The sequence below is a fragment of the Myripristis murdjan genome, chromosome 5 (assembly GCF_902150065.1).
Source record: "Myripristis murdjan chromosome 5, fMyrMur1.1, whole genome shotgun sequence".
Classification (NCBI taxonomy): Eukaryota; Metazoa; Chordata; class Actinopteri; order Holocentriformes; family Holocentridae; genus Myripristis; species Myripristis murdjan.
This window is the reverse complement of record NC_043984.1, coordinates 34418730-34446229: the sequence shown is the minus strand read 5'-3', so window position 1 is coordinate 34446229 and position 27500 is coordinate 34418730. Positions and strand designations below refer to the sequence as shown.

Here is a 27500-nt window from a genome sequence, read left to right as displayed (position 1 = left end):
CAGTGAGTTTTAATGTTTGGGCTGGGATATAGTCACGTATCCTGATGTGGTGCTGTTGTCATGGGAAAACCTTGTCACTCAGCCTGTTTGAGTCATTTACATATTTTACCATCAGCTGCAAGACATACTGTAGAAAATGAGGAAATTCTGCAATTCCTGGGCTGATGAAACCCTTTAGAAATGGCTTATGTGGGAAAAACTCTAAAGGACATGAAGCTAAATACACAACATTGATTTTATTGGTTTCTGAAGAGTGGATATTCTGGAAATATTTCAGCCAGGATACTGAAAAGTGGAAATGCCTCACTTGCTTTACTGTTGGTTGTCAGCCTCAGTAAATTAGTAATAAATAAAGTCATAATTTTCAGAATCTTTTGTGAGATCTACACGGATGTGAACATACAGTATTGACTGGATCAAAGATAATAAAAATAACATCATCATGTCACAGTAATCGATTGTCTTAGCTATATTTTACTTTACTTTTTATTATACTGTTACTGGATCTAATAGAGTCCAAAACTACAACATCTAATTCATTTAAAAAGTAATATTGTGGGCGACCAGAGTTACAGCTTAGATTATATGAAAATCTTGGGACATAAAACCAGAGATGGAGTCACAAATATAACTAATAACTCTAATCATCTCTGAGAGAACTAACACTACTCGTGTGTGTTGAGGACAGTCCAGCTGTGTGTGTGTGTGTGTGTGTGTGTGTGTGCGTGGAAATATAATTTGTGTTGACAAAAATATATTTGCAGGCAGATATTCTGGGAGCTCTCTCTCTCCCAGAACTGAGTCTGTCTCGCTCTATCACAATAGTTTTGTCACTGAAATATAATTTGTGTTGACAAAAATATATTTGCAGGCAGATATTCTGGGGTGACGGGGCGGCAGGAGGCTGGGGGACGCAGGCAGGGCGGAGAGCTCACCTGATTTTTGCCAGGACAGGAAATGGAAATTATTTATTAAATTTAGAAGATTTTAGCTCTTCCCAGTCCCTGATACAAACTCTAAAAATTGCTTGTTTCACTTTTTTATGACAGTGTATTAGAGCCATTTGTAGCAAAAAAAAGAAAAAGAAAAATACGGATAATATTCCAATGAGAAGACTTGGATATTCTCTGAGATTAAAGTGGTAAATTTTCAAGACAAATCACACACAAATGTATGAGAATAAATTCTTTTTTTGGTCAAGAAACCAAATGGCTTCACTTTGCAGGCGTGGCACACAGCAGGTGGCAGCGTCTGCAGTGTGTGGCTGATCAATCCTCCAAAGTCAAGCCATTCCTTTACCAAAAAAAAAAAAAAAAAAAAAGGTTTTCCAAGTTTTTTGTGAGTTTTTTTCCTCATAAATTCGCTACTTTAATCTCAGAAAATATCCAAGTTTTTTTTGTAAGGTTATGACTTTAATCTTGGAAATTGTGAGCACATTTCACCATTTCACAATGATGTCTGTGTCTTCACCCTGGAGGTTCAGAGAGAGCGCCAGTCGCTGTGAGAGTTCCACTCTTGGCCACCAGATGGAGACAGAACTCAACATCAGCGGTTTTCCTCGGTGCCGCTGCAGTTCCTGATGCGTCCCGGTCACATGCATCACTGGTTAAAAAACCCTTTTCTTTTCTGTAGTTCAGCTTCTTCTCTCTCATGCTGTGTGATGCTGAAGCCGCTGCCTTTCAGAGGAAACCCTCCTAACCCACAGCACCACCTCACCCTGCCAGTCATACATCTATTTCACAACACCAGACACATCTACAACCTTGCATTTCTTTCCAGAAATATTTATAATTTTCTTTCATTTTGAGCACATGATTTTATTTTCTATTCTCAGCACAACGATCCTGGGTCGTTCAGGGAAACTGGTACCTTTTGTCATAAAATATAAAATTACACAAACAGCCTGAGCTGGCACAGTGAGATTCTTTGTTTTGAGCAGTTTTAACTCCCTAGCTGTTTAAAAAGTGGGGAATTATTCTCAATTTTAACTTTTCAAGATGAAAAAAATACGGGTCCCTGTGATGTGTCCCGACTATGCTTGGATCTCACTGTCTGCACAACACCAGCGTCTACAAACAAGACCGCAACACTTTGAAATGAGATCGCTGACACCAGGGGGCGCTGTTTCTACAGAAGTCGAGATATGGCAATTTAATATGACATCACAGAAATACTCAGTGATGATGGGATTTGACAAATATGAACTTACGTAAAACTTTATTTAAAAGGCGAGCTCCTCTTCCTGGCTGGTAATATCTACACGTTTTCACAAATAAAGGCCGGTCTCAGTTAGAGTCCGGGTCAAAATTAATTGTTTTTGTTATTACGTAGCCTCATTTTTATACAGGTAATATTCATACTCACTGATTTGAATACACCATTTGATGTATTTCCCATCTTTGCTGAGCAAGGGTTGTATCCAAAAGAAATTCATGGCAAATGCAGAGCGGTTGGATTCAGTGACTGAAGCAAATAAAAGCCTGAGCTGTTAATTGAAGTTTGAAGCTTTTTACTGCCTGATTCAGGTTTTGAGCAGCCAGAACAGAAGCAGCTGCTATTCTGTTGAAAACTGTTTGAACAGACATACAGCTCTCTGTCACATTCATGATGACTCATGTTTGCATGGGATGCATTTGTTTAACCTGCAGAAAGTAAAGAAATGCTTTGAATTACATGCTAATTTCTTGCAGGGAACCAAACAAAAGGAAAATTTTGGCACAAAATAAGCAAATTTTAGCTGTAAAGCACTAAGCACATCTTTTTTGTGTGTGTGGAAAATCATGGAGGAACAAACAAGTTCACCCACTGACTGTCATATTCACTGACGGGCAGATTATGGGCCAATCAGAGCTCTGCTTTCTGCTCACAGACACACAGGCCTGCATGTTGAGGGTTGAGTCATAGTAGATTTTTTTTCTCATGAGTAATTTCACTGTCGCTGAGGTGAAATTTCAACACACTATCCGTTCCTCTGGTGGGTTAATATGATGCTCTTTCCACCCTCCATGTGTCTGTCTGTGCTGTTGTAGTTCCTACTGTCTGCCAGTAGAGGGCAATAAAAGAAACAGATTACCTAATGCCCCTTTAACCCAGTGCTACAATCACAATTTGTGCTCATGTGCGCCCTCTGCTGGAGGTGATAAGGGTATTGCAACAAAATATTACCTCATGTAAACATTTTTTTATTTTATTTTAAGTGTTTTTATCATATTTGATTCGGTATTGTACACGTCAAAATATTAAAACCAACCGCATTTGTCTTCCTGCAGTGTTTGAACTCTGAGGTGAAAATTCAAAGAAACAGACCAGAGTAAAAAAAACAAAAAAAAAACAACTCAGAATTTACAAGATTAAAGTCGTAAATTTACAAGGATAAAACTGGATGTTCTCTGAGTGTGAAATGGTAAATTTACAAGATTAAAGTCGTAAATTTACAAGGATAAAACTGGATGTTCTCTGAGTGTGAAATGGTAAATTTACAAGAAAAACTAACAAATTCATGAGGAAAAAAAATTGAAAATTCTGCAATTATGAAGTCACAAATTTGCAAGAAAAAAAAACTCAGAAATTCAGATATGTGAGGTTTTATTTATGCGAATATTACCCCCTTACCCCTTTCCATATTTTCGCTAATACATAAATAAAATTGTTTATAAAATTGTGATTGTACATAAATAGTGCAGTACAGTTTAATTTAAAGTTTAATTTAAAGTAGGTTACAGTGTGTAGTGCATGAACAGCGACCTCTAGCAGGCGGGAGGTGCTACTGCCGTCTCAGGTAACAAACCACACACACACACACACGCACACACACACGCGCGCGCACACACACACCTCTCTCCCTCTCTCCTCAGTGTTATCCAGACTGGAAGTGATGGCGGCCCCTCGGACTTTCTTCTTCTTCCTCTCTGTGATATTTTTATTTTTAAACGCGTGTTGTGGCTCTGCGGCTCCGGGCAGCAGGAGGACAAACCAGGACAGATGCAGCAACAAGGTAAAACACAACTTTTACTTGATTTTACAGCGCAGTTTTATCGTTGTAACACCGTAAAAAAAAAAAAAAAAAAAAAAAAAGCTGCAGCGTCTTCTGAAGTCTCTCAAGTTTCAGACTCGGTGCACCTCAGGTTTTCTGCTCCGTCTGCTGCTTCCTCCGCTGTTTTCCAAAATTTTCTCCTCGGTTCTGAGCCCCTGTGTGTCTCGGTGCTTTGTGAAAGTTAAATTTGGAGGCATTAGGTTGGAAAATTCAACTTTGTACTCAGCAGTGTCTTCTAAGACAGGCTAAGTCAGTCGTACTACCTTCCCTACCTGTCTGCAGCCCCGGTGCTTCCAATGCTGAACCTATAAACAGAACTCCGTTAAACAAAATGTAGTTTTATGTTTCCTTGCTCATCCTTAAACACAGACACCGTCCAAAACATAATAATGGGCAGCAAACGATTTACTAGTGTCTTCTGGTGAATTCGGCATACATATAAACCCAACAAAAGGCATTGTATTGCGATATAATTACAACTTAAGCGTTTGTCCCGACATGTTCCCGACAACTTTTTGTGTTGAACGTATAGCGAAGAGGGAATGCTTGCGTAAAAAGTCTTCAGCCGTGATAATGTGATAAGTTACATATGTAGACAGTCTGGCTGCTTTTTGAAGTCGCCCTGTTGTCAGCAGTGATTTTAAACGCAGACAAAGTCGGTGAGCCTGCCGTCCTCACCTGCTGCAGCCTCGCTCCGTTCTCCTCACAGGTACAGAACTCCATTTGAAAATGTGGTCACTTACTGTTTTCCAGCTGTTCGGTCACCGTATACATGTTTCCACACAGAACTTTAGATATTTTCTCACTCAGTAGTGTCTATTGGTGGCTTCGGCTCACACACAATGCACCAAAGAGCATTTACTTGTGATAAAATCCAAACTTTTGTGTAGGCTACTCCCTGCCAAAGCGTATATGTTAAGCCTGTCTCAGATGAAGAAGAGTCGTAATAACAGAGGAATTAATGGCCAAAAATTAAATGTGATGGCAGTCAGGGCAACTATTGGATAGATGCTGTATTAAAGGGTGGATTCTAGTGATTCAGTAACCTGTCTTAAGACATTTTCTCCCGGCCGCATCATGTAAATTACGCAGTGAGCGTCACGGGGCTGAAACAGTCTGGTTTCTATTAAAGTTAGAAACCTTTGCTTACACCAGTTTGTTTCTGAGGATTGCATCATCTGCTTTTTGGTGGTTTTCAGGTAGTAAAACTGATTTCCTGTCTTTACAGCTGTTCTGTTAAAAGCATTTGATGTGGAAACGGTGATATGTGAGCTGTTGTGACCCTGGCCAGCTCTGACACTCTGTGGCAGCTTTATTTCTGCCTGTAAATTAACAGCCATTTAGTCTACGGTCAGTGGTTGGTTTCCCCAATTTCTCAGTTTAGAGAGTTTACCCACACAAATCTTATCAGTCAGTCTTTAAAAAAAAAAGATTAAATCCACAAAAAACCCTTTCAGTGGGAAAAGGTGTAGTCCAGTGTTGTATCTTATTTTTCTGCTTTATTCGTCCATTTTTTTTTAATTTTTATTTTCCATGCTTGTAAGGCACACGGTAACATTTGAGTTTGAAAAGTGCTGCATTGCTGTATTCTTAATTTCCAAGCAGATTAATGAAGTCAGTCACACAGTTCAGCGTGAAGGGGCTGAAGTTTGTTCTGTGAGTTTGAGTTGGGAAACATTCGTGGCTTTTGTCAGGTAGAAATACTGCGTCTCCAAAATGTGTTTTTTTTTTTTTTTTTCCCCAGCATGTTAAAGAAGTTGGTTTTAACAAGGTTTTATGAAGCCAGAGGTGAAGGAGTTTTGAAAGATGTTCTGTCGTTCATACCCGAGTGTTGGAGTCCACGCTCTCTTTCTCTCCCTGTGTGTGTGTGTGTGTGTGTGTGTGAGCATTTCAATGAAAGAGCTGTTTTGCCCGTGGCGGGGAGATCTGATTTAAGTTGCAGTGTAACAGGTTTCTGATGTTTTTAGCGGTGCAGGGACTTTATTGCACAGCTGTTTATGCCGTAAACATCGGCCTGTTTCTGATCAAAAATCCCATGCGATTATTTCTGAAGTCCTAAAAGGCACCGGCCTGTCAGACTGAGCCAAACTCCCACCCCACCCCCGACCTGCTGAAGCGTCCTTGAGCAAGACACTGACCTCTGACCCCCAGGAGGAAAAGCTGTTTCCTGTCTTACCGTTGTTACTTGTCCTTTTGTGTGTGTATGTGTGTGTGTGTGTGTGTGTGTGTGTGTGTGTGTGTGTGTGTGTGTGTGTGTGTGTGTGTGCACCTGAGACGTTCACACTCGAGCCCTCAGGACAAACACACACCATGACTCCCGTGTCTGAGTCATAATGTTTGAACGGAAATAAAGTCGATAAAAAATGAAAAAGGCCAATAGGACAGTCACAGTGAACACACCTCTGTGCAGAGATGGAGAGCTGAAACACTGAAACCCACAACTGGGGCTAAAAGGAATAATTTGATTGATTATTTTTTCAATTAACCGAATAATTTATTTGGCCTGTGAAGTGTCACACATGATGCCAGATTATAACTCATCTGAATGGAGAGTCTCAGCATCCCAGTGATCTTAGTGACGCTGGAATCAGAAAAATGACCAAAGCAATTAATCGATTATCAAAATTATAATTAATTAATTTACCGTCAGTCAACTAATCGATTATTTGACCAGTCGTTTCATGAAATGAGCAAAGTTTTGGTTTTTAGAAACGTCTGGACGATGAAAACTGAAACAAAACGAGTGCGATCTGAGAGGAAAGCAGGAAAACGAGTCAGTAAAATATATTTTAACAGGGACAGAATCTGTGACTCGCGTCTTTTATTAACGGAAAAACTGCTTTCACCTTTCAACTCGCACTTGATGTTTGTGTGTGTGTGTGTGTGTGTGTGTTTGTGTGTGTGTGTGTGTGTGTGTGTCACAGGTTTTAATTTGTCTGTGTTGATAGATGACTCCCACTTGCCTTTGATGCAGTGTGTGTTTGTTTGTGTCTGAAGGCATGTTATGAGCATGCGTGTGCATGCACATGTGCGTGAGTGTGTCCGTGTGTGCGTGTGCGTGTGTGTGTGTGTGTGTGTGTGTGTGTGTGTGTGTGGACCTGTATTATCTTGGTTTCCTCTCTCTGGCTTTGAAGTGTTTTCTGCAGGAAGCTTCACACTGTTTACTCTGCTGAAACATTCCTTCCTGTAACACCCCCCTGCACTCACACACACACACACACACACACACACACACACACACACACTCACACACACATGCACACACTCCATCACCTCCCCCACTCTTCCCTTCTTTTTCAGGAACACACACATCAAAGGCAGTGGGATGTGGGTGTGAAGTCCCTGCTTTTCTACAGGTGTGAGGTTGTTAGAGCGCAGCTGTGTGTGTGTGTGTGTGTGTGTGTGTGTGTGTGCGCAGAAAACTTCTAAAACCTTTATCTCGGTACCTTCTTTCTTTTCTTTTCTTTTCTTTCCTTTTCTTTTCTTTCTTTATTCTTCTCCTTGTTTTTCCCAGCCTCCTCCCAGTCTTTTGTCCCTCTTCAGCACCAGTATTCTCTTTTGCTGCAACCTCCAGGCCTGTGTGTGTGTGTTCGTGTGCATGTGCGTGTGTGTGTGTGTGTGTGTGTATGTGTGTGTTTTCATCCCTCAGCGGACATCCAAACCTGTTTTTCTCGTCCCCCTGTCTTCCTGCCTTCCCATGATTCTCTGTTTCTCCTCCAGCTCCAGACACGTTTTGAAAGCGCCTCCACTGACAGTGTTGTGTTGCGTTCAGGGACCTTGTGAGAGCTGGGACGGGACAAGAAGGGGCAAGACACCTTGCTTTTGTGTCCAAAATAAATCTCGCAACCAATCCCGGCGTCCTCCGTGGCTCCATTAAGCCCCGCCTCCTGTCAATCAAAGCAGTTGCAGGTTAAATTTGGTGCCCTCTTCTTGACTGGAGGTTAATTGTAATATTTAGGCCGGATTTATTTCAGAATATTTACTTGGAACAACAATAAAAACAGATTAAAAATAAATGCCAGTACAATAAAACACAATAGAAGCTGGAAAACCGTCTGCAGTGAGATAAAGCAGTGAGGGATGCAGGAAATGAGCTGCTGTTTGACCTTCAGGAGCCAAACGAACCTGAAGATTTCATCATGAAACAGAAGAAACCGAGGCCGGGCCGCGTCGGGACGTCAGTGGTTGAGCAACGACGTCTTTTTTTTTTTTTTTTTTTATGATGGTTGTCTGATGATTTTGACAGAGAGTCCTTTCGCCCTGCAAGCTAACATCTGCTCAAGTCATGATGTGTGTCTCTGCGGAGGAAAACACACCGGGAAATCGCTCCGCTTCTTCCTGTCTCCGTCCATCCCTCTCTCGTTTCCCATCATCCTCCAGCGCTCTCGGTCTGGTTTTAACATCACGGGGCCTCCGAGGGCGCCGCGGCGGGTCCGTGTTGTGTGAGAAACCCGCGTGTTGGCGTTCAGCGTTCACACCGGGCTGTCGCTGCCGTCGGCTGGAAGCCTCGCTTCTTCAAGTTTGGTGATTTTCATGTGGAATGGAAGAAAAAAAAAATGCAGAGAATGAACCGGGTTTAAAACTTTGAAATCTGGAGGGACGTCAGGTTTCTCATGTTGGAGTGCTTGGGAACGGCCTGAGCTTGATTTCTGTGAAAAACATGGAGAAAACAGGCAATGAGCAACTTGGCAAGAAATGCTGCAAGAAATTAATAAAATAAAATAAAAAAAAAAAGTTGAAAAAAAAATGACCTGGAAATTAGCTTTAAAAATGGCCTGAAAATTGCAAAAAATAACTAAATAAATAAATAAAATAAAATAAAAAAATAATAGAAAAAAGGAAAAAAAATAGAAAACTATCCAAAAATAGGGAAAAATGTCCTGAAAAATATTTATAATGACTATAATTATGTATTTAAAATTTTGTTAAAGGAAAAAAAACTTCTTTTTTGGCTAATTGTCAATTTCTTTTTTAAATTTTCAGGACTTTTTTTAGTTGCTTAATTTCATTTCCAGTTTTTTTTTTTCTTTTCAAATTTTCATGTCATTTTCTCGTAACTTTTGGCTAATTTCGGCATCATTTCTTGTCAGGCAGTTGCTCATTGCCTTTCCCATGTTTCTGGAATAAATCAAATGAATGTGCTCTGGTTTCAGAGTGTTGAGCTGAACAGCCGGCGTTCTGGAGATGCGAGGTTTTCCCCCTGACGGACAGCGACGTGTTGCTGCCGCTGCTGCTGAGATTTACTGACGTGCGCAGCGGCTGTCAGTCTGGGCAGGTGAACACGGTGAAACCATGTTCACGGTAGTCCACATATTTCAGCGCACCGCCTCCTGTTTCCGTGGCTGTCAGAGAGCAGCAGCTGCGAGGCGAACGGAAAGCCTCCAAGCCAAGAGACGACACCGTGTCTCCAGCAGCTGCAGCCGAGCAGGAAAAACGTCCAGCGATCTCAAACATCAACAGGAAACAGTTTTGGTGTCTCTCTTCTGTCTCGAGACACTGTTTTGCACCACGTTCACGTTTATTTAAAAGCCAGTGTCGCCGTTTACAGTCTCAGAGGGCCTCAGTGCCATCATCATCATCATTAGGAGGCACAGAGAGCAGCAGATAGACCATGATGCACTGCAGGCTGTGTTTCTCCTCTCTGGAAAAACTCCCTTTACTTCAAAGGAATATTTTTATGAAGTTTTGGGAAAAATCTCCTTTTCCCGACTTCCCCAGGCTGAGACAAAATGTTCAACACCATTTCCGCCTCTGTACGTCCTGTGGTTCAGTTCCCAATGGTAGCATTTCGTGTTAGCTTAGCATAAAGACTTGAATTCTATGGGAGTCGTTAGCCCAGGTCCAAAACCACTGGATGCACAGAGGTGAACATCTTGTCTCAGTCTGGGTGAGAGGGGATTTTGCCCAAAATGTTGGAGTATTCCTCTTCCCCCATCTCCAGATACACGTAAACACCAACAACTGAATACAAAGCTCTTTTTGGGATGTTGAAAGGAATTGTGGGAAATGTAGGAACTCACAAACTGAAGCGGGCGAAGCCAAAGGTGCTGAAAGGTCAACAAAGACAGGATGATACCAGAATTTATTATCATTATTATGATTATTATTATTATTTTAGATGATACCAAAACAAGTGGAATTCCAGAAATACCATTCTTGTCATCATGAGTGACGCTCAAAGTGTTTCAGTATTTCAAAATAAAGGCTCAGACTGCATCAAAATAACAGCACAGAGTTACAGAGTGCCAATGCTAAAAACACATCAACAATAATATTATTTTTTTATCATTAATATCTTTAAAACACTGGTATTGATTCACTCATGTGGGATGCCTATTGACAAGCTCTCTCTCTCTCTCCCCCTCTCTCTCACTCGCCCCTTGCACCAGCAGAGGAGAGAGAGAGGGAATCGGTGAGAGCGACGGTTCACAATAAATGCAAAGACGAGAAGGTGAGAGGAGGTTTGATGAAGAAGGGGACGAGGTTTGGAGGAGGAGGGGGAGGAGGATGAGGAGGAGGGAGGAAGAAGGGTGTGTGTGGTGGTGACAGGGGAGGGGGTGGGTGTGTGTGTGTGTGTGTGTGTGTGTGTTGGGGGGGGTATTGAGGAGCAGTCATGCAGGTTGTGGAGGAAGCAGCAGGTTTTGTTCCTGCGGTGGGAAAATCTCTGGTTGGCTGCTCCTGAACACACACACACACACACACACACACACACACACACACACTCTCTCTCTCTCTCTCCCTAGTGAATGTGTGTTTCCCTGCTGGGAGGGATTGGCTGCTTTCAACACACACACACACACACACACACACACACACACACACACACACACTCTGTTCTCTAACAACTGGTGTAAAACCTAAATATAAAATGTCAGCAGTGATGCAGGCTGACCTTTGACCTCCAGTCCGACCAATAGAAACACTTAATTTGGATTTTCATTGGTTAATATTAGACGTATATAATATATAATATTAAAGTGAGAAAGGTAACGGCACATGGCGGCTCTCATGTTTTGTTCTGTTAAAGGAATAGTACAACATTTTTTCCCCCGGCGTCCCAGACTGAGACCAGATGCTGGACTCCGTTCCTGTGTGTAGCATTTTGTGTTAGCTTAGCATAAAGACTGGAAGTCTATGGGAGTCGCTAGCCTGGCTCCATCAAAGTGAAAAATTAAGGACGTACATTTACAAAAACAGTCTGAAGAAGTCTGAATGCGGCGTATTGATCCCTGTACCTCATATATCTCTGTTACCTCCATTCAGGCTTGTGTGTGTGTGTGTGTGTGTGTGTGTGTGTTCCAGCTCCTCAGCAGATCTAACAGCATCTGGATTATCCATCAGTGTGAACCTGGACTGTCAGATGATTTAAAGGATCTGTTGATCTCTGGCTTTACATCTGGGGCTGTTTTTTTTCTCCTCCAGGATTAATGTGATCTGACTGGATTAAATCTGAAAACTCTGCTTTTCAATACAGATTACAAACTTTCTGATCGCTGTCGATTTTGGACCTGGATTTTGTAATTCCATCCAACTCGTAATCAGTTAATTACATGCTGTCTTTAGGTTTTTCAAAGCTCAAGGCAAGGATAATAATTTTAGTCCCACGTAGAGGGCTGGCTTCACTGAAACTGAGCAGGGACTTTTTGTGGGATTAAAAAAAAAAAAAAAAGCCATCAGAGCTTGGATTAGAGCCGGTCCCTGCAGTGGAAACGCAGTGAGTCCCTATACAGGTTCCTGCTCCCTGGGGAAAGCTCCTGCAGTGGAAACACAACTGTGGGAGGAAATTAAAAGTAAATCCAAATCCAGATTAGGAAATCTGGATTATCAAATCTGACCATGATTTGAAAAAAAAAAAAAAAAAAGAGTTCAAAATCCTGAGATCGTTTTGATCCTGTATTGGAAAAATGGGATCTGCCTCTCCTGAACGTTCTGATCCACATTAAAAAAACAGCGCCTGTGTGTGTGTGTGTGTGTGTGTGTGTGTGTTCATTATTCATGCAAGAGAGGGAAACTGGTTAAACCCCCAGGTTCCTATGCAGTCATGTCATCCCATGTGGTAGTGTTTGGAGGTGTGAGTGTGTGTGTGTGTGTGTGTGTGTGTGTGTGTGTGTGTGTGTGTGTGTGTGTGTGTTAGACAGAGAGAGTGAGACAGGAAGACATTAAGAGGAACAGGACTGAGTTTTTAGCCCTGAAGCACTGACTTGAGCTAGACCCTCATCAACCAAGCACACACACACACACACACACACACACACACACACACACACACACACACTCTCAGTAGTTTTTTAAATAGTTTCTCTACATGTAATAAGCCCTGCTCGCTTCATGGCTGTTCCACACACCTCATTTCTTTATCATTTATCACGACTTTTGTAATATTGCAAATGTCCTTCACTGAAACGTGCAAAAATAATAATAAATAATTCCTTACAAAGCATTGTGTGTGTGTGGGGAAAAATCTGATTTTTCATTATTTCATGTGAGAGGCCCTGGGAAGCTTTAACAACAAATACATGAAAAGTTAACCCTTGTCTCTGTGAGACGCCTCGCTCAGTTTGTTGAGCCGTAAAATTTCCGTGTGAGGTTTTACATCTGAATGAGGTTTGAATTCTGCTTCCTCCCTGTCAGAAATGTTAGAATGTAAACTACAAAGTCCGAGCCCCATTTTTTGTCAATGGAGGCGCTCCAGATTTTACATCCCAGATAAAAATTCCTAGTTTTCTTCCTGTGATTTTCCAGCTTTAAGGGTTAAAACACTGAACTGTGCAGAAATAATGAGTTCTTAAAATATGTGGCATTCCTGTTTTTCTTAAGATAAAAAAACCCCAAAACAACAACCCTAACTCCTATCATCATCATTGCCCTAATTTTAGGGTCGCAGGAAAATGCGCTCCCTCTGCTGTCAGGCCAGTGTGACCTCTGACCTCTGACCTCGTCCTGCAGGAAGTGAGGCCGCTTCACTGTAACTGGTGGAAGGTTTCACTTAATGAGCCGCACGCTGATGATGCTCTGGTACTAATTATCTGTCGATGTTCAGGTTAACAGAGGTCAGCTGTGTGTGTGTGTGTGTGTGTGTGTGTGTGCTTCCTGAGCTTTCTGTCCCACATCTGGAACTGCTCTGGTTCCTCTAAACAAAATCAGGGCGAGGTAGAGAGAGAGAGAGAGAGAGGACGAGGACTACAGAGGGCTTTTTTTTTTTTTTTTGAGTTTGGCTCATTGCAAGGTGAACTAAAACTAAACCAAAAACTGAAACTAGGTGCGAAAAACACATTTTAGTTCACTGAAATACAATAAAAAGTAGACTGTAGAAGAAAAGAAAAAATGAAAACTAACTGAAACAGTTTTGTGTAATTGCGAAACAAGTATACCTCTGTAAAAATACACAGAGGATGTGTTTAGTGTTGCTGCTGGTCAGTTTGGTCAGATGTGTGTGTGAGTTTGCGTTGGTGCTGATATTGAGACTGGGACGTCGACATGCCTGGGAGTCACTGACCTCGTTTACATGCACTCCATATTCCTGTGTTATTCGGAATATCCTCAATATTCCGGTTGTGCACGAGTCATGTAAACACACCGAACCAGATTAAGGTCATATTCAGAATCAGACCCCTGGCATGTGCCTGTTCCAACCAGAATACTGTGCCATGTAAACGCCTTAATCTGAAAATGCCCCGTACCGGAATATTCAGTCACGTCTGCTCATGCTCGATTCGCAAGGAATCCTGGGGCGTCTTTGTTGCTATGGTTACTGCAAGCGGGGAGAACGACATGGTGACCAGCAGCAAGAGCCAGGAGACTGCAGTCTGCCTTCAGCTGATCAGACACTGAAAATATCATGGAGGATATCGATGGGAGAAAACACAGAAATAGTGACAGCTTCTTCTTCTTCTTCTGTATTTCCGGCAGACCAGATGCTGCCCCCCGCAGGCTGAGTGTTGCATTACATAAGAGAGTGGAATACGCCGAAACACGGGAACACGCCAAGTAACATGTAAACAGAATATTCCAGCTGCCACAGCGCATATAAACACCTTATTCCGGAAATTGACCTTAACCAGAATATTGACCCGAACCGGAATATGGTGTGCATGTAAACGTAGTCAGTGAGAAAAACTCAACTCAAACTAAACATTTTCAAAAAAGAAAAACTGAACTGAGACCAGCAAACCCACTGTGGAAACGGACTGAAGCTAAACTGAACTGAAAACAAAAATTAAGAAAAGTAAAATGAAATGAGAGTATAATAGAGAGTATATAGTGTACTATGTAGTGTACTGTGTGAAAGTATGAAGATGAAGCTTGTTATAATTTTAATAATGAGTTTGTGTTGATGTTTACTCTGCTCTGATTATCGTCGATGTTGACGCCCTCACAGGTCGGTTCAGGAGCTCCCACTTCTCAAACATAACTTTACTTCTTCATTTTTTGTGTATCTCAAATGCACATGGTCCACTGTGTAACTCAGACAGCGTCAGAGCTGCTGTAAGGTTTATTTTTCTCCACTTTGATGGAGCCAGGCTAATGACTCCCATAGACTTTAAGTCATTATGCTAAGCTAACAGGCAATGCTAACCACAGGAGCTGAACCACTGGATGTAGAGAGAGAGAGAGAGAGAGAGAGAGAGAGAGAATGAGAGCAGCAGAGGTCTGATAAATGAACCTTGAATGCTGTAATTGGAGGAGTTCCTGCTCCATCAGATCTTTCCTTCCTTCCTTCCTTCCCTCCTTCCTTCCTTTCCTCCAGGCCTTCATCATGATTACCGCCTCCTTCGTCTTCATCCTTTCCCCATCCATCCCTCCTTCCAGTGCTCTTTAAAAAGTACCATCAGCTCCTTTCATGTTGCTGTTTTTCGCTCGATGCAAATGTGATTAATTATTATTTCCTCTCCTTCATCCATCCATCCATCCATCCATCCTTCCTCCTTTCCTCCTTCCCTCCAGCGGTGTTATCAATCATTGTGGTGGGTTTCCTAACTGAGCCTGCAATTAGCTGTCTGATTACTAGAGCAACTATTTCTCACTCACTGTGTGTGTGTGTGTGTGTGTGTGTGTGCAGTTTGGGGATTCCCAGGGGGAGTTCTGCTCTCACTTGAGACTTTGATTTTCTTTTTCTTCACCACGTTCTGCTCTCCGGTGCTGTCATCAGTCTGTTCTCAGGCTGTGGTCGCTTTGAACGGCGGAGGCATTTAAAAATCCAACCATGTTCCTTCTTGATTTATTTAAAGCTGGGATGCGATGTGGGACTTTTTCCTGTAATTAAAAAAAAAAAAAAAAAAAAGGTTTTTTATTGTATTGTTGTGGATGCATTGTTCAGTTTTCTGTTTTTGTGCAGCTGTTTTGTTTGGAGAAATCAGGTTAAAACTCTTGCTGGGAATTTCTGTTCACACTGAGCCAAGTTTGTCTGGAGCGGACTCACATTATTCTATTCTGCTCTACTGAGTTCTATTCGTCTTTATTCAGCAGCGCCTCGCTCCTCAAATCCACCCTAATCGTCTGCTCTCCTCTCGTCTGTCCTTTATTTCATTTTCTGCTCTGTTCATTAAGCAGAACCTCGGTTCAGTTGTTTCCTGTTGTGGCTCAGTCTGAATCACGCCTCAGGGTGTGTGTGTGTGTGTGTGTGTGTGTCTGCATGTGCACGTGAGAAAGAGAGCGAGAGAGAGAGAGAGAGAGAGAGAGATAATGATTATTATTACTGAGGAACACCTGGCAACAGGAAGAAGACAGAAAGACGAGAAGAAGACTCTCCCTCTCTGTCTGTCTTGTCAAAAAAATGTCAGATGTAGAGATAGTGACTATTGATTGGTGTGTGTGTGTGTGTGTGTGTGTGTGTGTGTGTGGTAGAAGTGTGTTTTTTAGAGGTGTAACTCTGGTTTTTATATGTAGCCTCAGGCCCAGCAGACCATAATATTCCCTCAGCCTTGTTCTGACCGCAAGCTGACCCCTCATTTCGTGTGTGTGTGTGTGTGTGTGTGTGTGTGTGTGTGTGTGTGTGTGCTGTTCATTTGGCGTGTTCACACTCTTCCTCCTGCCTCGCCAGGCCTCAGCACAAAGAATTTATGGTAGAAAAATAAAATATGCCAGCAGGAAGAGAGTTTTACAAAACCAAGCAACATGTTGATTTATCACATCACATTACATTACATTGTATTTTATCACATTATATTATAGGATGTTATATAACGTTATTCCTTATCTTATTTCCTACAAGATGACGTTATTTATGTGTGTGTGTGTGTGTGTGTGTGTGTGTGTGTGTGTGTGTGTGTGTGTTCAGGGAGAGGCGGGGGGTCAAGTCACAACACCTTCAAATAAGCATGAAACACCCTGTATGACAAACACACACACTCACTTTCTCTCTCCAGGCTTGTTATGGAGGTGTTAGACACACACACACACACACACACACACACACACACACAGATATCCATAAAACACACCAAGCACAGTGCACACAAATACACAGAGGCAGCTGGCGCCCTTGACTCACTCATGACAACCATAAATATCCACACACACACACACACACACACACACACACACACACTCACACACACACACACACCTGAAACCAATCAGGTTCATCAGACAGACGCCCCCGCTGTGTGTGTGTGTGTGTGTATGTGTGTGTGTGTTTACCTGCAGGGCAACATGAAAACCAGGTCAAACAGAGTCAATTAACCAATCAGCAGGCAGGAAAATAAATGAGACTGGGCCAGTTCTAAAAACAGAGCTTGTGTTTCAGAATAAAAGCATGAGACAATGAGACAATATGCTGACATTCAGTGTGTTGTAGTAACATAATTCAACAGCATGGATAGCGGGGCAGAAAAATGAAACGAGATATCAGCTACATTTTATTCTTTTGTCGTAAACACTTCACTACAATTTCAACAAAGTTATATCAGCACTTTGTCAGTTCCTGCTCACACGTTTCCACCTCAGCCTGGATTTATTTCAGAGTTAGTCGATACTTCAGTTAGAAGGACCTTCCTCAAGACGTCATGTTCTACATGAGGATGGGAGGTAGTGTTTGTGGGAAGGATGCACCAGCAAGCAGGCGTAGATTTTGAATTTTTTATATATTCCTTGTTTATAGTGTATATATTGCTTGCTGCTATGTATCATCTGTTTATACTGTAAATTTGCACACTGCCCACATCTATGCACATTGTATACATCGATGCACACTGTTTTTTTTTGGTTTTTTGCGCATTGTTTTTTGCACATTGGGTACTTAGATCTTTAGATCTCGAGTGTCATCTTTTATTCTTTATTTTTTTATTTATTTAATCTTGTACTCTGTGGATACTGCTGAAAACTGTGAATTTCCTTCGGGATGAATAAAGTATCTATCTATCTATCTATCTATCTCTCTCTATCTATCTCTATCTATATAACGATTTATTCAGGCCAGCCACAAAAAAAAGAACAAAAACAGTCTCATCCGGTCTCTTTCAGACAAAAAAAAAAAAAAAAAATGGGGAAAACGGCAAATTTTGCTGCATTCAATACAGCATAGAGCCCTCCGTTTCCCAGGAGAGTACGAAACAGACAAAAGACCAGGCTGCTAGTTTCCTCCACCTTTTATACCTGGCCACCTGCTGCTTTGGCCAATCAGGGAAGGTCTCTGGAATTAACGTCAATCCATGTCAGGTGGCATCGTTCTCGATACACTTTAAAGGGGAAAAGCACTCCTTCTTCTTAAAGGGGCAGGCAGGTCAGCAACTGGAGTCCCCATACAGGAAACCTGGGTAATCAAACAGAACTAAACACCATTAAATAAACACTAGATTTCCTTTTTTTTGCTGCGATTTCCGTAGCTTCTCATTGGATGTGGTGCTGTTGATCTGGCACTGTGATTGGCTGGGAGCGACACACCCGCTACCCAAAGGCCGACGCCCAGGAGAGTCCTGAGCTCAGCAAAATCAGAAAATCCCGGCAGAGGGCAGGGACTCATACAAATCAACACACACACACACTCACACACAGACAGGGGTGCCGCCAGGAATTTTGGGCCCCATGAAAAAAAAAAAAAATATTTACTCGATGATGGTTTAATAATTTTTTATTAGTTTTTACCTATTTTTTGGGGCCCCTGTCAGGTAAGGGCCCTTGGAATTGTCCTAACTTTTCCCCCATATACGGCGCCCCTGCACACAGACACCAACACACACTGCTAGTGGCTCACAGTGATGATGGAGAGGATTATCAGTTCATTGTTTTTCAGTAAATTCTGCTCATTCTGCCCCTAAAGACTCTCCGGCAGCTCAGTGCCTGTCAGTGCTTCTCTTGTGTTCAGCCTCTGGTTTTGTGTCTTTTCCACTCTTGTGATTCAGGCAGGAAGCTGCTGAGCTCTTCAGCTCACTGACACAAAAGCGGATATTAGAGTCATGTCATTTTACCTCTGCCAGTGAACCCGCAGGGAGGTTTTGTTTTCATTCCTGTCTGTTTGTCAGCAGGATATTTCAGAAGGTTACCTGCAGACTTGGCAGCTGGAATCTGGTGCACAGACTCTGATCCAGAACTGGGATTCCTGTCATTAGACAGTTGGGTTTTTTTTTTTTTGGCCAGAACAGTTCTGCTGCGTTCAGGTGACGATGAGATGGTCCAACATCCAAGCTGGCTGCTCATAGTGCTGCATTCAAGTGCTGTTTTCAAGTGCGTGTAAATAAAATGAAGTGAACAGCTTTTTACTGCAGATCTGTTATTAGATTCTGCTGCATTCAAGTGATGATGGGACGGTCCGACTTCTGACGCTTGCAAGTCAGCTGCAACCAAACGCCGGCGGGTTCTGATGAATTTACAACCAATTGGTTTCTGTGCAGGGGTAAAAGGGCGGGGCTTGTGTTTCAGGCAGCCAATCAGAGCGCCGGCTTTGCATTGGCTTTGCTCTTGACATTAAATCATTCTGCAACTATTTAAAAATTATTTTCTCGCGGGAAAAAAAAGACTCATGATTAAAAAGTGAACATGAACACTGAAAAATGTGCCTCTCTGTCCCTCGGCAGGCGGTCCCGTCCGGTGCAGACGAAGGAGGTCGCAGGCCGTCCGTCACCTTCAGAGCTGACAGTGAGTCACTTCCTTTCTTTTCTTTCTTTTCTTTTCTTTTCTTAAGTGTTGGTGCTGAGATTAGATTACAGATTACCGCTGAACAATGCTGATAATATGAGTCAGACTGCAGCTCTGGATTATATTAGAGACATAATGTCATTTTAGAGGCTGCAGTGTGACATCAGACTGTCACTGGGTTAAAACAAGACACTAAACTATAACTCATAACAGAAGTCATTGCACTAATTTAATTTAATTATTAGTTCTTTAGGTCGAATAAAATATAAATATGATGATTAATGTATTTAAATTTATTACTTCTTGTAGCTGAAGCTGTAAAATTGTGCTCATACACACACACACACACACACACACACACACACACACCACCCCCGCTTCTTCTTCTTCTTCTTTTGTTCTTTTCTTTCTAAAAGTCAAGTTCCTGAGCCGTGGCCGATCCCTGCCTCTCGCCTTTGTCCGTGACCATGAGCGAGAAGGGCTTTGAGATCCGTGTGTGTGTGTGTGTGTGTGTGTGTGTGTGTGTGTGTGTGTGTGTGTGTGTGTGTGTGCGTGTGAGATGGCAGGAAGCTAACTTTTCAGCAGAGTCCAAATCTTCCAACCACTTTCACTATTTTAGCAGCCGACTTCACACTGAGAGCACGACGTCTTGAAACGGGTCATTTTTGTTATTTTTCTCTGCTAAATTTGACAGGTTTCATTTCGGAAAGGTCCAAACTGCTGCCTGATTTTCATCTGCCAATATTTCATAACCACCGATGAAGTGATTCTTAAAAAAAACAAAAAAAACAACAGATTTTGAAAGGAAAGATCTCCACGTCCTGTTGCTTTAGCAATGACCCATAATTTTCATACCAGAAGTTATTTCAGTATCCAAACACATCTGGGAGCTCGAGTTTTCACCTGCCAGTCTGTCAGCAGCATTTCTCAAACACTTACGAACGAGGTTTCCATGAAATTTGGTCGATAGAGGCAGAGTCTTAATTCCATAATCCATCCATAATCAGTGAATGTTTGCAGGGTCAAGAGGTCAACTAAATTCAAAGCTGAAGGGATTACAGGAACGATGTGTTCAGGTGCAGCAGCGAGTCGTGCTCTCCAGTTTTTGTAGGAGTAAAATTCAAACTTTCAGTGATTTTTCTTTTTTTCTTTTTTTGGCAATTTATTTTCCTTTTCAGTGAATTCTATATTAAAACAATCCAGTTTTTAACAGAATACAGGTAATTGCAGAAAGATTTACATTTTTTACAGAGAAAATGTTCACATTTTACATTAATCCCCTCTCTTATTTAACTATCCTCTCTTCCATCACCGGCATTGCCGCCAGCAGTGTGTGTGTTTTTTTTTTTTTTTTTTTTTTTTAATCTTGTTTGCTCAGTTCATATTTATATTTTTGTTGTTTATTGCTGTATCCCTCCACTAGGGCTATATAGGAAATATAGCGATATCTGTGACCCAACACTTTGATATTGATATTATAGCGATGATGTCTGGGTTTTTCGTAAGACATTTACATACAAGATTTTTGATAAATAATCCTTAGTTATGTGATTATTATGACCAAAGTGCTGGAGATAAATATTACAACGGCTGGAACAAGTGTGCTAAGTCCAGAAAACTGCACCTCTTTACAATAATACACTCTTTAAAACCAGGAAAAGGCAACATTTATGCCATAATCGTCACATCATGACCTCCAAAATCCCAGACAATATGTAGTCTCACATCACTGTTTGCTGCTGCAGTGATCCAGTGAAAGAGGTCAGAGGTCAGATTATTGTAATTTGTTGCTTTTACGTTGACTTTGATGTTAACTGCTGCTGCTGTGTCCTTTAGAATTTCAACCAATTAAAAGTTAATCTACTAATCTAATAATCTAGAACACGGTCCTGTACATCAAACTGTGAGTTGTGTTGTTGTGAGTCTGACTCCAGCTACAGCCTTAATGCAAGGCAAAACCACTGGCAAAGGGTGTGTGTGTGTGTGTGTGTTTGTGTGTGTGTGTGTGTGTGTAAGCCCTAGACACTTAAAGCCAAAGCAAAAGCTCTGAGGTTTGAGTGTTAGCATGACAATTGGAAGAAACACATTGTGTGTGTGTGTGTGTGTGTGTGTTGGGGGGGTGGTATGACACACCTCAGTGCTTCCCTTCCTCTCCACCTCAAGCTGGCTGGTTAAAAGAACAGATTAGAATTAGAGTCTTGAAAGACGAGGACAAAAGAGGGCAAGTTTATGACACGACCGAACGAGCTTCTTCCTCTCTCTCTCTCTCTCTCTCTCTCTCTCTCTCTCTCTCTCTCTCTCTCTCTGTGATGTAAATGAGCTACAAGCAGTGATGTAATGGTAAATAAAGAAGGATGCCTGCGAGGATGGGAGGGTCGGACTTTGTTGTAGCTCCTTGAAGATGTTTCTCCTCCCTGGTTGAAATAAAACCGAGGGGAAACTCTGGAGCCACCGAGATAGATAGATAGATAGATAGATATACTTTATTGATCCCAACCAGGGAAATTCTGGTGTTGGGATCAATAAAGTATATCTATCTATCTATCTATCTGATGATGAACGAGAATCTGTAATTTCAGAAATCCTGAGCAAATTGACGCTCCTTTTTCAAGTCAATTCCATCAGTTTGGTTTGACAGTACTGTCCTGTTGAGAGGCGTTTCTAATTTTTTGTCCTCCCCATTTACATACACAAGGAGGGGCAGAATATTAGAAACACCTCAGAATATAACGCAGCACCACCAACCACTGTGGCCTTTGATTTTAAACTATATAATCGAGTTAACACGTCTATGACCGCATGAATTTGTCAGCAGAATTCACACTCATGACGTCAGGGCGGCGTTACTTGCCCCCACCCTCCAGCTCGGTCATTGCCTCTGCCATTAAGTTGCTGAATGCAGAGTAGATCTCTTTTTGCTCCTTTGTGTTTTAACCCTCAGGGCTCTTGTATAAGTTTATATTCTGCGTGCAATATTCCCTGGCACTTGACTCTATTCAGAGCAACATTACTGTGCAATACACTCAAGCACTTTATACAGCTGTTTCTATGTCTTTTAGTCAGTCTTGTATTTAGTATGAACTCTCTTAAGCACTTTGCACTTTAAACAGCTGTTTCTTTATATTCCTTAAGTCGGGTTTGTATTTTCATCTCCCCGCTGGTCATTTATTGCCTCCTGCGTTACTGTGTGTAGGAAGAATGTGTTGTTTGCTTGTTTTGTTTATGTAAAGTCGGGACTGTAGAAACTGAATTGTCGTTCGGGGATAAATAAAGCTTTCTGAATCTGAATCTGAATCTGAATCTAAAAAAAAAAACAAAAAAAAAACACCACAACAACATATCTCACATATGTGTGTTAACTTAAAGATTTCAGTGGTGAACTCCATTCTGCGGATAAAAAATGTGACTGTACTGAAGTGAGGTGTGTTTCTGTGCACTGTATGGAAGAAAGTACAAATTTACGTGAAAACAAAAAAGGCAGCCGTGCTTATTACACATAGCTGATAATAAAAGGATGCAAATATTCCAGTTTGATGTTAAAATATGTTTGTTGTTTCTCCATTCCCTCCAAAACATCTCGGAGGCCAGATAGGACGTGCTCGTCGGCCAGATTTGGCCCGCGGACCACGTCTTTGACATCTCTGACTTCCAAACACACAGATTTATTTATTTAAACTCATTACCCAGACATAGCTCTCTTATACTTCTTTTCTTCCTTTATTTTCTACCATTTATATTCTGTTTTTTTTTTCCGTGTCTGTCTCTGTGTGTCTTGCAGACCGTCGCCCCAAAACTTTAATTGGCCACTGGGGACAAATAAAGTTGAATTGAATTAAATTGGATAATATGTGGAACGGCGGAAAAAATGACATGGGTAATGGATTAATGAGCCAGATGTTTATTTGGATCATCTCTGGCTTTGCTCGTCTCTCCATCATATTTTAGGATTATTTTGTGTAGATCTTATTATTATTATTACTATTATTTTTTTCCCGGGCTGTTTTTGAGGAGTTTGCCTCTGTTTCCATCCGCTCCTCCCGTCCTCGCCGTGAGATCTCCCACTCTGAGTATGATGTAAATTAAATCTGGTGAATGAAGTGGGCTCGTCGTCGTGCTGTTTTGCTGAACGGCAGGAAAAAGCTCCTCTGGGTCCTGCAGGTCCTGCGGTAACACTCACAGAGACGGGCGGGGGGTTTTCTTTAAGGAAACGACACCGACTCATGTTTCTGGAGCGTTTGGAGCGTATGGACGGATGAGTGTGTGTGTTCAAATGGTGATTGCACCTGTTCAGTGTGTGTGTGTGTGTATGTGTGTGTGTGTGTGTGTGAGACGCTAAAACACCATCTGAAATCCCTCTCTTTCTCTTTTCCCCTCCTCTGCTTTCCATAATCGATAATGTTGCTTTGACGCTTTGCGAGCTTTCCCCGACATTTCTCTTCTTTTATCTCGTGATAGAAGGGGAGGAAGAGGAGGAGGAGGAGGAGGAGGAGGAGCGAAAGAGGAGCAGCCAGCCATGAACGGAGAGGGAGAGGAGGGGGAAAAAAGATTTAGTTTTAGATTTAGAGAGCAGAAAGAAGGGGGCGTGAGTTTCACACACGACTGACTAACTCTTCTTACCTCCGGCCATCTTCCTATTGATGGAGAGGAGAGAACGGAGGTGAGGAAGAGGAGGAGGAAGATGAGGAGTTTAGAGGTTGGGGCGTGGGATACGACACGAGTCAGTGCTCCTCTTCCTCTCGCCTCGTCATCCTCCTCCCAGCCCGGTCATGGTCAGAGCCAAAGGAGAAGGTCACGGCTGGTTGCTCCTCTGCTTCTGATCCTCCTCCTTCGCTTTTCTCCAAGGCGGAGGAAGAGGAGGATGAAGGAGAAGGTTGTGGCCGGTCGCTCCTCCTCCTCAAGCCTCCATTCTAGTTTAGCCCTGACCTCCTTTGTCCTCCTCTTCCTCCCTTACTTCGTCCATCTCACAAAAAAGCTTTGGAGGACAAGAGGAAGAGGAAGCGTGATTTTTTTTTTTGTTTTTCTCCTTCCTTTTCAGTTCTTTCTTCTTCTCGTCCTCCTCTTCCTCCTGCTCTTCCTTAAAGCCTGGAAGAGAGGAGCGGAGGAAGAGGAGGATGAGGACGAGGAAGAGAGCTCCAAAGTTAAAGATGGTCACGGCTGGTTGCTCCTCGTCCTCCTCTTCAGTGCCTTCTTATCAGAGAGAAAGGGCACGGAGGAAGAGGAGGCTGAAGGACGAAGATGGGGAGATAAAGGGAAAGGTCAGGGCTGGTTGCTCCTCCTTTCTTCTTCCTCTTCCTCCTCCTCTTCCTCTTCAAAGCGTCTTTATAAGGCACAGGATGAAGCAGAAAGACAACAGCATGAGGAAGAGGAGCAACCTGCCACGCTGTCGACTGAGGAGTTAGACAAAGACGTTTCCCCGGTTTCCCCTCAGGGATCAATAAATATCTCCGATTCTGACTCTGAGACGTTCAGGCTCCCCTCAGAGTTTTCAAAATCAGCTTCAGATTCCAAAAATGTGCAGAAATGTTGTCTGTGATGAAGGTGAGAGGCGTCTGAGGACCTGTGCACGTGAAGTTGTAAAACGCTGCATCGTAAACTGAAGGCACAAACTTTTATTTCCCTCTTAACTTCAAGTTTTTTTTTTTTTTTTTTTAAATGAAGCCCTCCATGTTTATGATTTTGTTGTTTGGGACAAAAATGGAAAAACGTCAAGAAAGGCTCAGTGTTTTTTTTTTTTTTTGAGTTTTTCACATAATTACATGTTTGACTTGGCTGTCAGGCGTCGTCTCATCTCACACACCAATGTTAACATCTTTTCCTCTTTTGTGTCTCTGGTTTCCTCTGATATGAACTGATATAAAGCGCGGCGGGCTGATGTGTTGGTGTCACTGCTCAGGGCTTCTGGGTAATGACGTCGGCAAAATTCAGTCAGCTTGCAGCATCTCGCAGTGTAGCTTTGAAAATTTGGGTTGACAAGAAGGAGAAGTCACAAGAACGGCAACATGATTTGGTTTGGTTGTTAATCTCTCTCTTTCTCTCTCAATTTTTAATTTTCAATTTAAATAGCTTTATTGGCATGACAAGGCAGTGCTTATATTGCCGAAGAAAATAGCAGTGATAATGACAATAAAAATAAAAATAAAATAAAATAAAAAAAAGGAAAAATAAAAATAAATAAACAAATGGATAATCGACTAGTGATACAATGTACACAGTAACAATACAGATATAAACAACTTAACAATTTAAACGTTTTTCAATCGTCATGCCACAAGGAATACGGTGGCACAACCGAACCATTTTTCATAACTTATCATTCCTACTAAACATATTCTCTCCCTCTCTCTCTCTCTCTCTCTCTCTCTCTCCCTCTCTCTCTGTCTGTGTCTCTCGCCCTGCAGATTGTTCATTAAACTACCCGTTGGGGAAACATGCGATCCACGAGGTCACCAACGTCTCCTTCAGCCACCTGGCCTGTGACAGCCAGGCCGCCGTGATCGTCCACTGGTCTGCCAGTCCACTGGGTACATCCTGTCTGTCTGTCTGTCTGTCTGTCTGTCTGTCTGTCTGTCTGTCTGTCTGTCTGTCTGTCTGTCTGTCTGCCTGCCTGCCTGTCTGTCTGTCTGTCTGTCTGTCTGTCTGTCTGTCTGTCTGCCTGCCTGCCTGTCTGTCTGTCTGTCTGTCTGCCTGCCTGCCTGCCTGCCTGCCTGCCTGTCTGCCTGCCTGCCTGCCTGCCTGCCTGCCTGCCTGTCTGTCTGTCTGTCTGTCTGTCTGTCTGTCTGTCTGTCTGCCTGTCTGCCTGTCTGTCTGTCTGTCTGTCTGTCTGTCTGCCTGTCTCTCTGTCTGCCTGTCTGTCTGTCATCTCTCCACTCAGAGAGAGAGAAGTTTCAGTTTGTTCAGTTTGTTCCCTGTTAGACTCAGTAGCGTCTCTAGATATTTTCCAGAGGTGGGAGATCATGACCCACCTTGTTAAAAATGTCTATAAATACACTACTCACAAAAAGTTAGGGATATTCGGCTTTCGGGTGAAATTTCAGGATGATCCTAAAATGCATTATAACCTTTACAGGTGAACTTAATGTGACCTTCTGTAAACTTTTGAATGCACATGTCCAACTGTTCAGTGTTTCAGTACTTTTTGCACAAGTTGCTGTTCTCTAACAAGGAGTTTAACGGCAAAATTCACATCAGGTGTTTGATGCTCCAGCTCATCGAGGTCGTATCATTAGGGAACGGCTGCTGGAGACTGGGGTACCTCAGATGGAGAGGCCTGCACTTTCTCAGACCTGAATCCCATAGAAAACCTATGGGATCAGCTGAGTCGCCGTGTAGAGGCTCGGAGCTCTGTACCCCAGAACCTCAATGTCCTGAGGGCCGCCCTTCAAGAAGAGTGGGATGCCATGCCTCAGCAGACAATAAGTCGACTTGTGAACAGCATGAGACGTCGCTGTCAAGCTGTAATTGATGCTCAAGGGCACATGACAAGTTATTGACACTGACATTTTTTGTTGTGGTATATCCACCACTGTTGTTGGCTTTTGTTTCAAGAAACTGTTTGAGATGAGGAAATCACCAGTGCATGCTTCCACTTAAATGCCCTACTTTCATGATATAATATCACTGTAGCATGAACTTTTTATATTTTCCATAAATTTCACCCAAAAGCCAAATATCCCTAACTTTTTGTGAGTAGTGTATATATGTGTGTGTGTGTGTGTCTGTGTGTGTGTCTGTGTGTGTGTGTGTGTGTGTGTGTGTGTGTGTGTGTGTGTGTGTGTGTGTCTTAGGGGTGTAACGGTTCCTGTTCCAGTTCTTGGGTCATGATTTTGGTTTCAGTTCAGTTTGTTTTGTCCATCAGGTAGAAAAAAAAAACTCACATCATTTCCAGTGTGTTTTGATATATTTGGATTTTTTTTTTCATTCAGAGATTTGGGATAACAAAATGAAATCAAATATTCTTTCTAAGGCAGAAATCTGCTTCGACAATTTAAAACAAACAAAAATATTTTCAATATCTTCACAAATCCATCAGCTCAGTGTGTATGTGTGTATGTGTGTGTGTGTGTGTGTGTGTGTGTATGGCTCTCGTGCAGTGGGTGTGTTTGTAACGCTGCAGTCTTTTACAGTGTGTGGTGATTTTACTTTTTTTTTTTTTTTTTTTTGGTTTGGTTTTGCACCCCTAGTGTATGCGTGCACATATATATGTATATATGTCTATAGTATATGTGTGTGTGTGTGTGTGTGAGTGTGTGAGAGAGAGAGAGAGAGTGAGAGCAAGAGAGAGAAGGTTGAGACGGAAGAGAAATGAAAGTAAAGAGGTTGAAGAGGAAGACAGAAAACTAGAGCCTTCAAAGTGTAGAGATCAGAAAGATTATACAGCTGAGTGTGTGTGTGTGTG

General features: G+C 42.2%; 2 protein-coding genes across 2 annotated transcripts in view; one reads left to right on the top strand and one right to left on the bottom strand.

Moving 5' to 3' along the window:
- Positions 1-27500, bottom strand: part of LOC115359829 (zinc finger protein 585A-like) — a 1044768-nt gene that overhangs the window by 224564 nt on the left and 792704 nt on the right. The gene's annotated exons all lie outside the window — the stretch shown is intronic.
- il17rd (interleukin 17 receptor D) overlaps positions 3843-27500 on the top strand; it is a 40340-nt gene continuing 16682 nt past the window's right edge. The window contains exons 1-3 of the mRNA XM_030052380.1: positions 3843-3994; positions 19045-19105; positions 25504-25626. Of these exons, the coding sequence (XP_029908240.1) occupies positions 3875-3994; positions 19045-19105; positions 25504-25626 (304 nt within the window). The 5' untranslated portion in view covers positions 3843-3874. The remainder of the gene's footprint in view (positions 3995-19044; positions 19106-25503; positions 25627-27500) is intronic.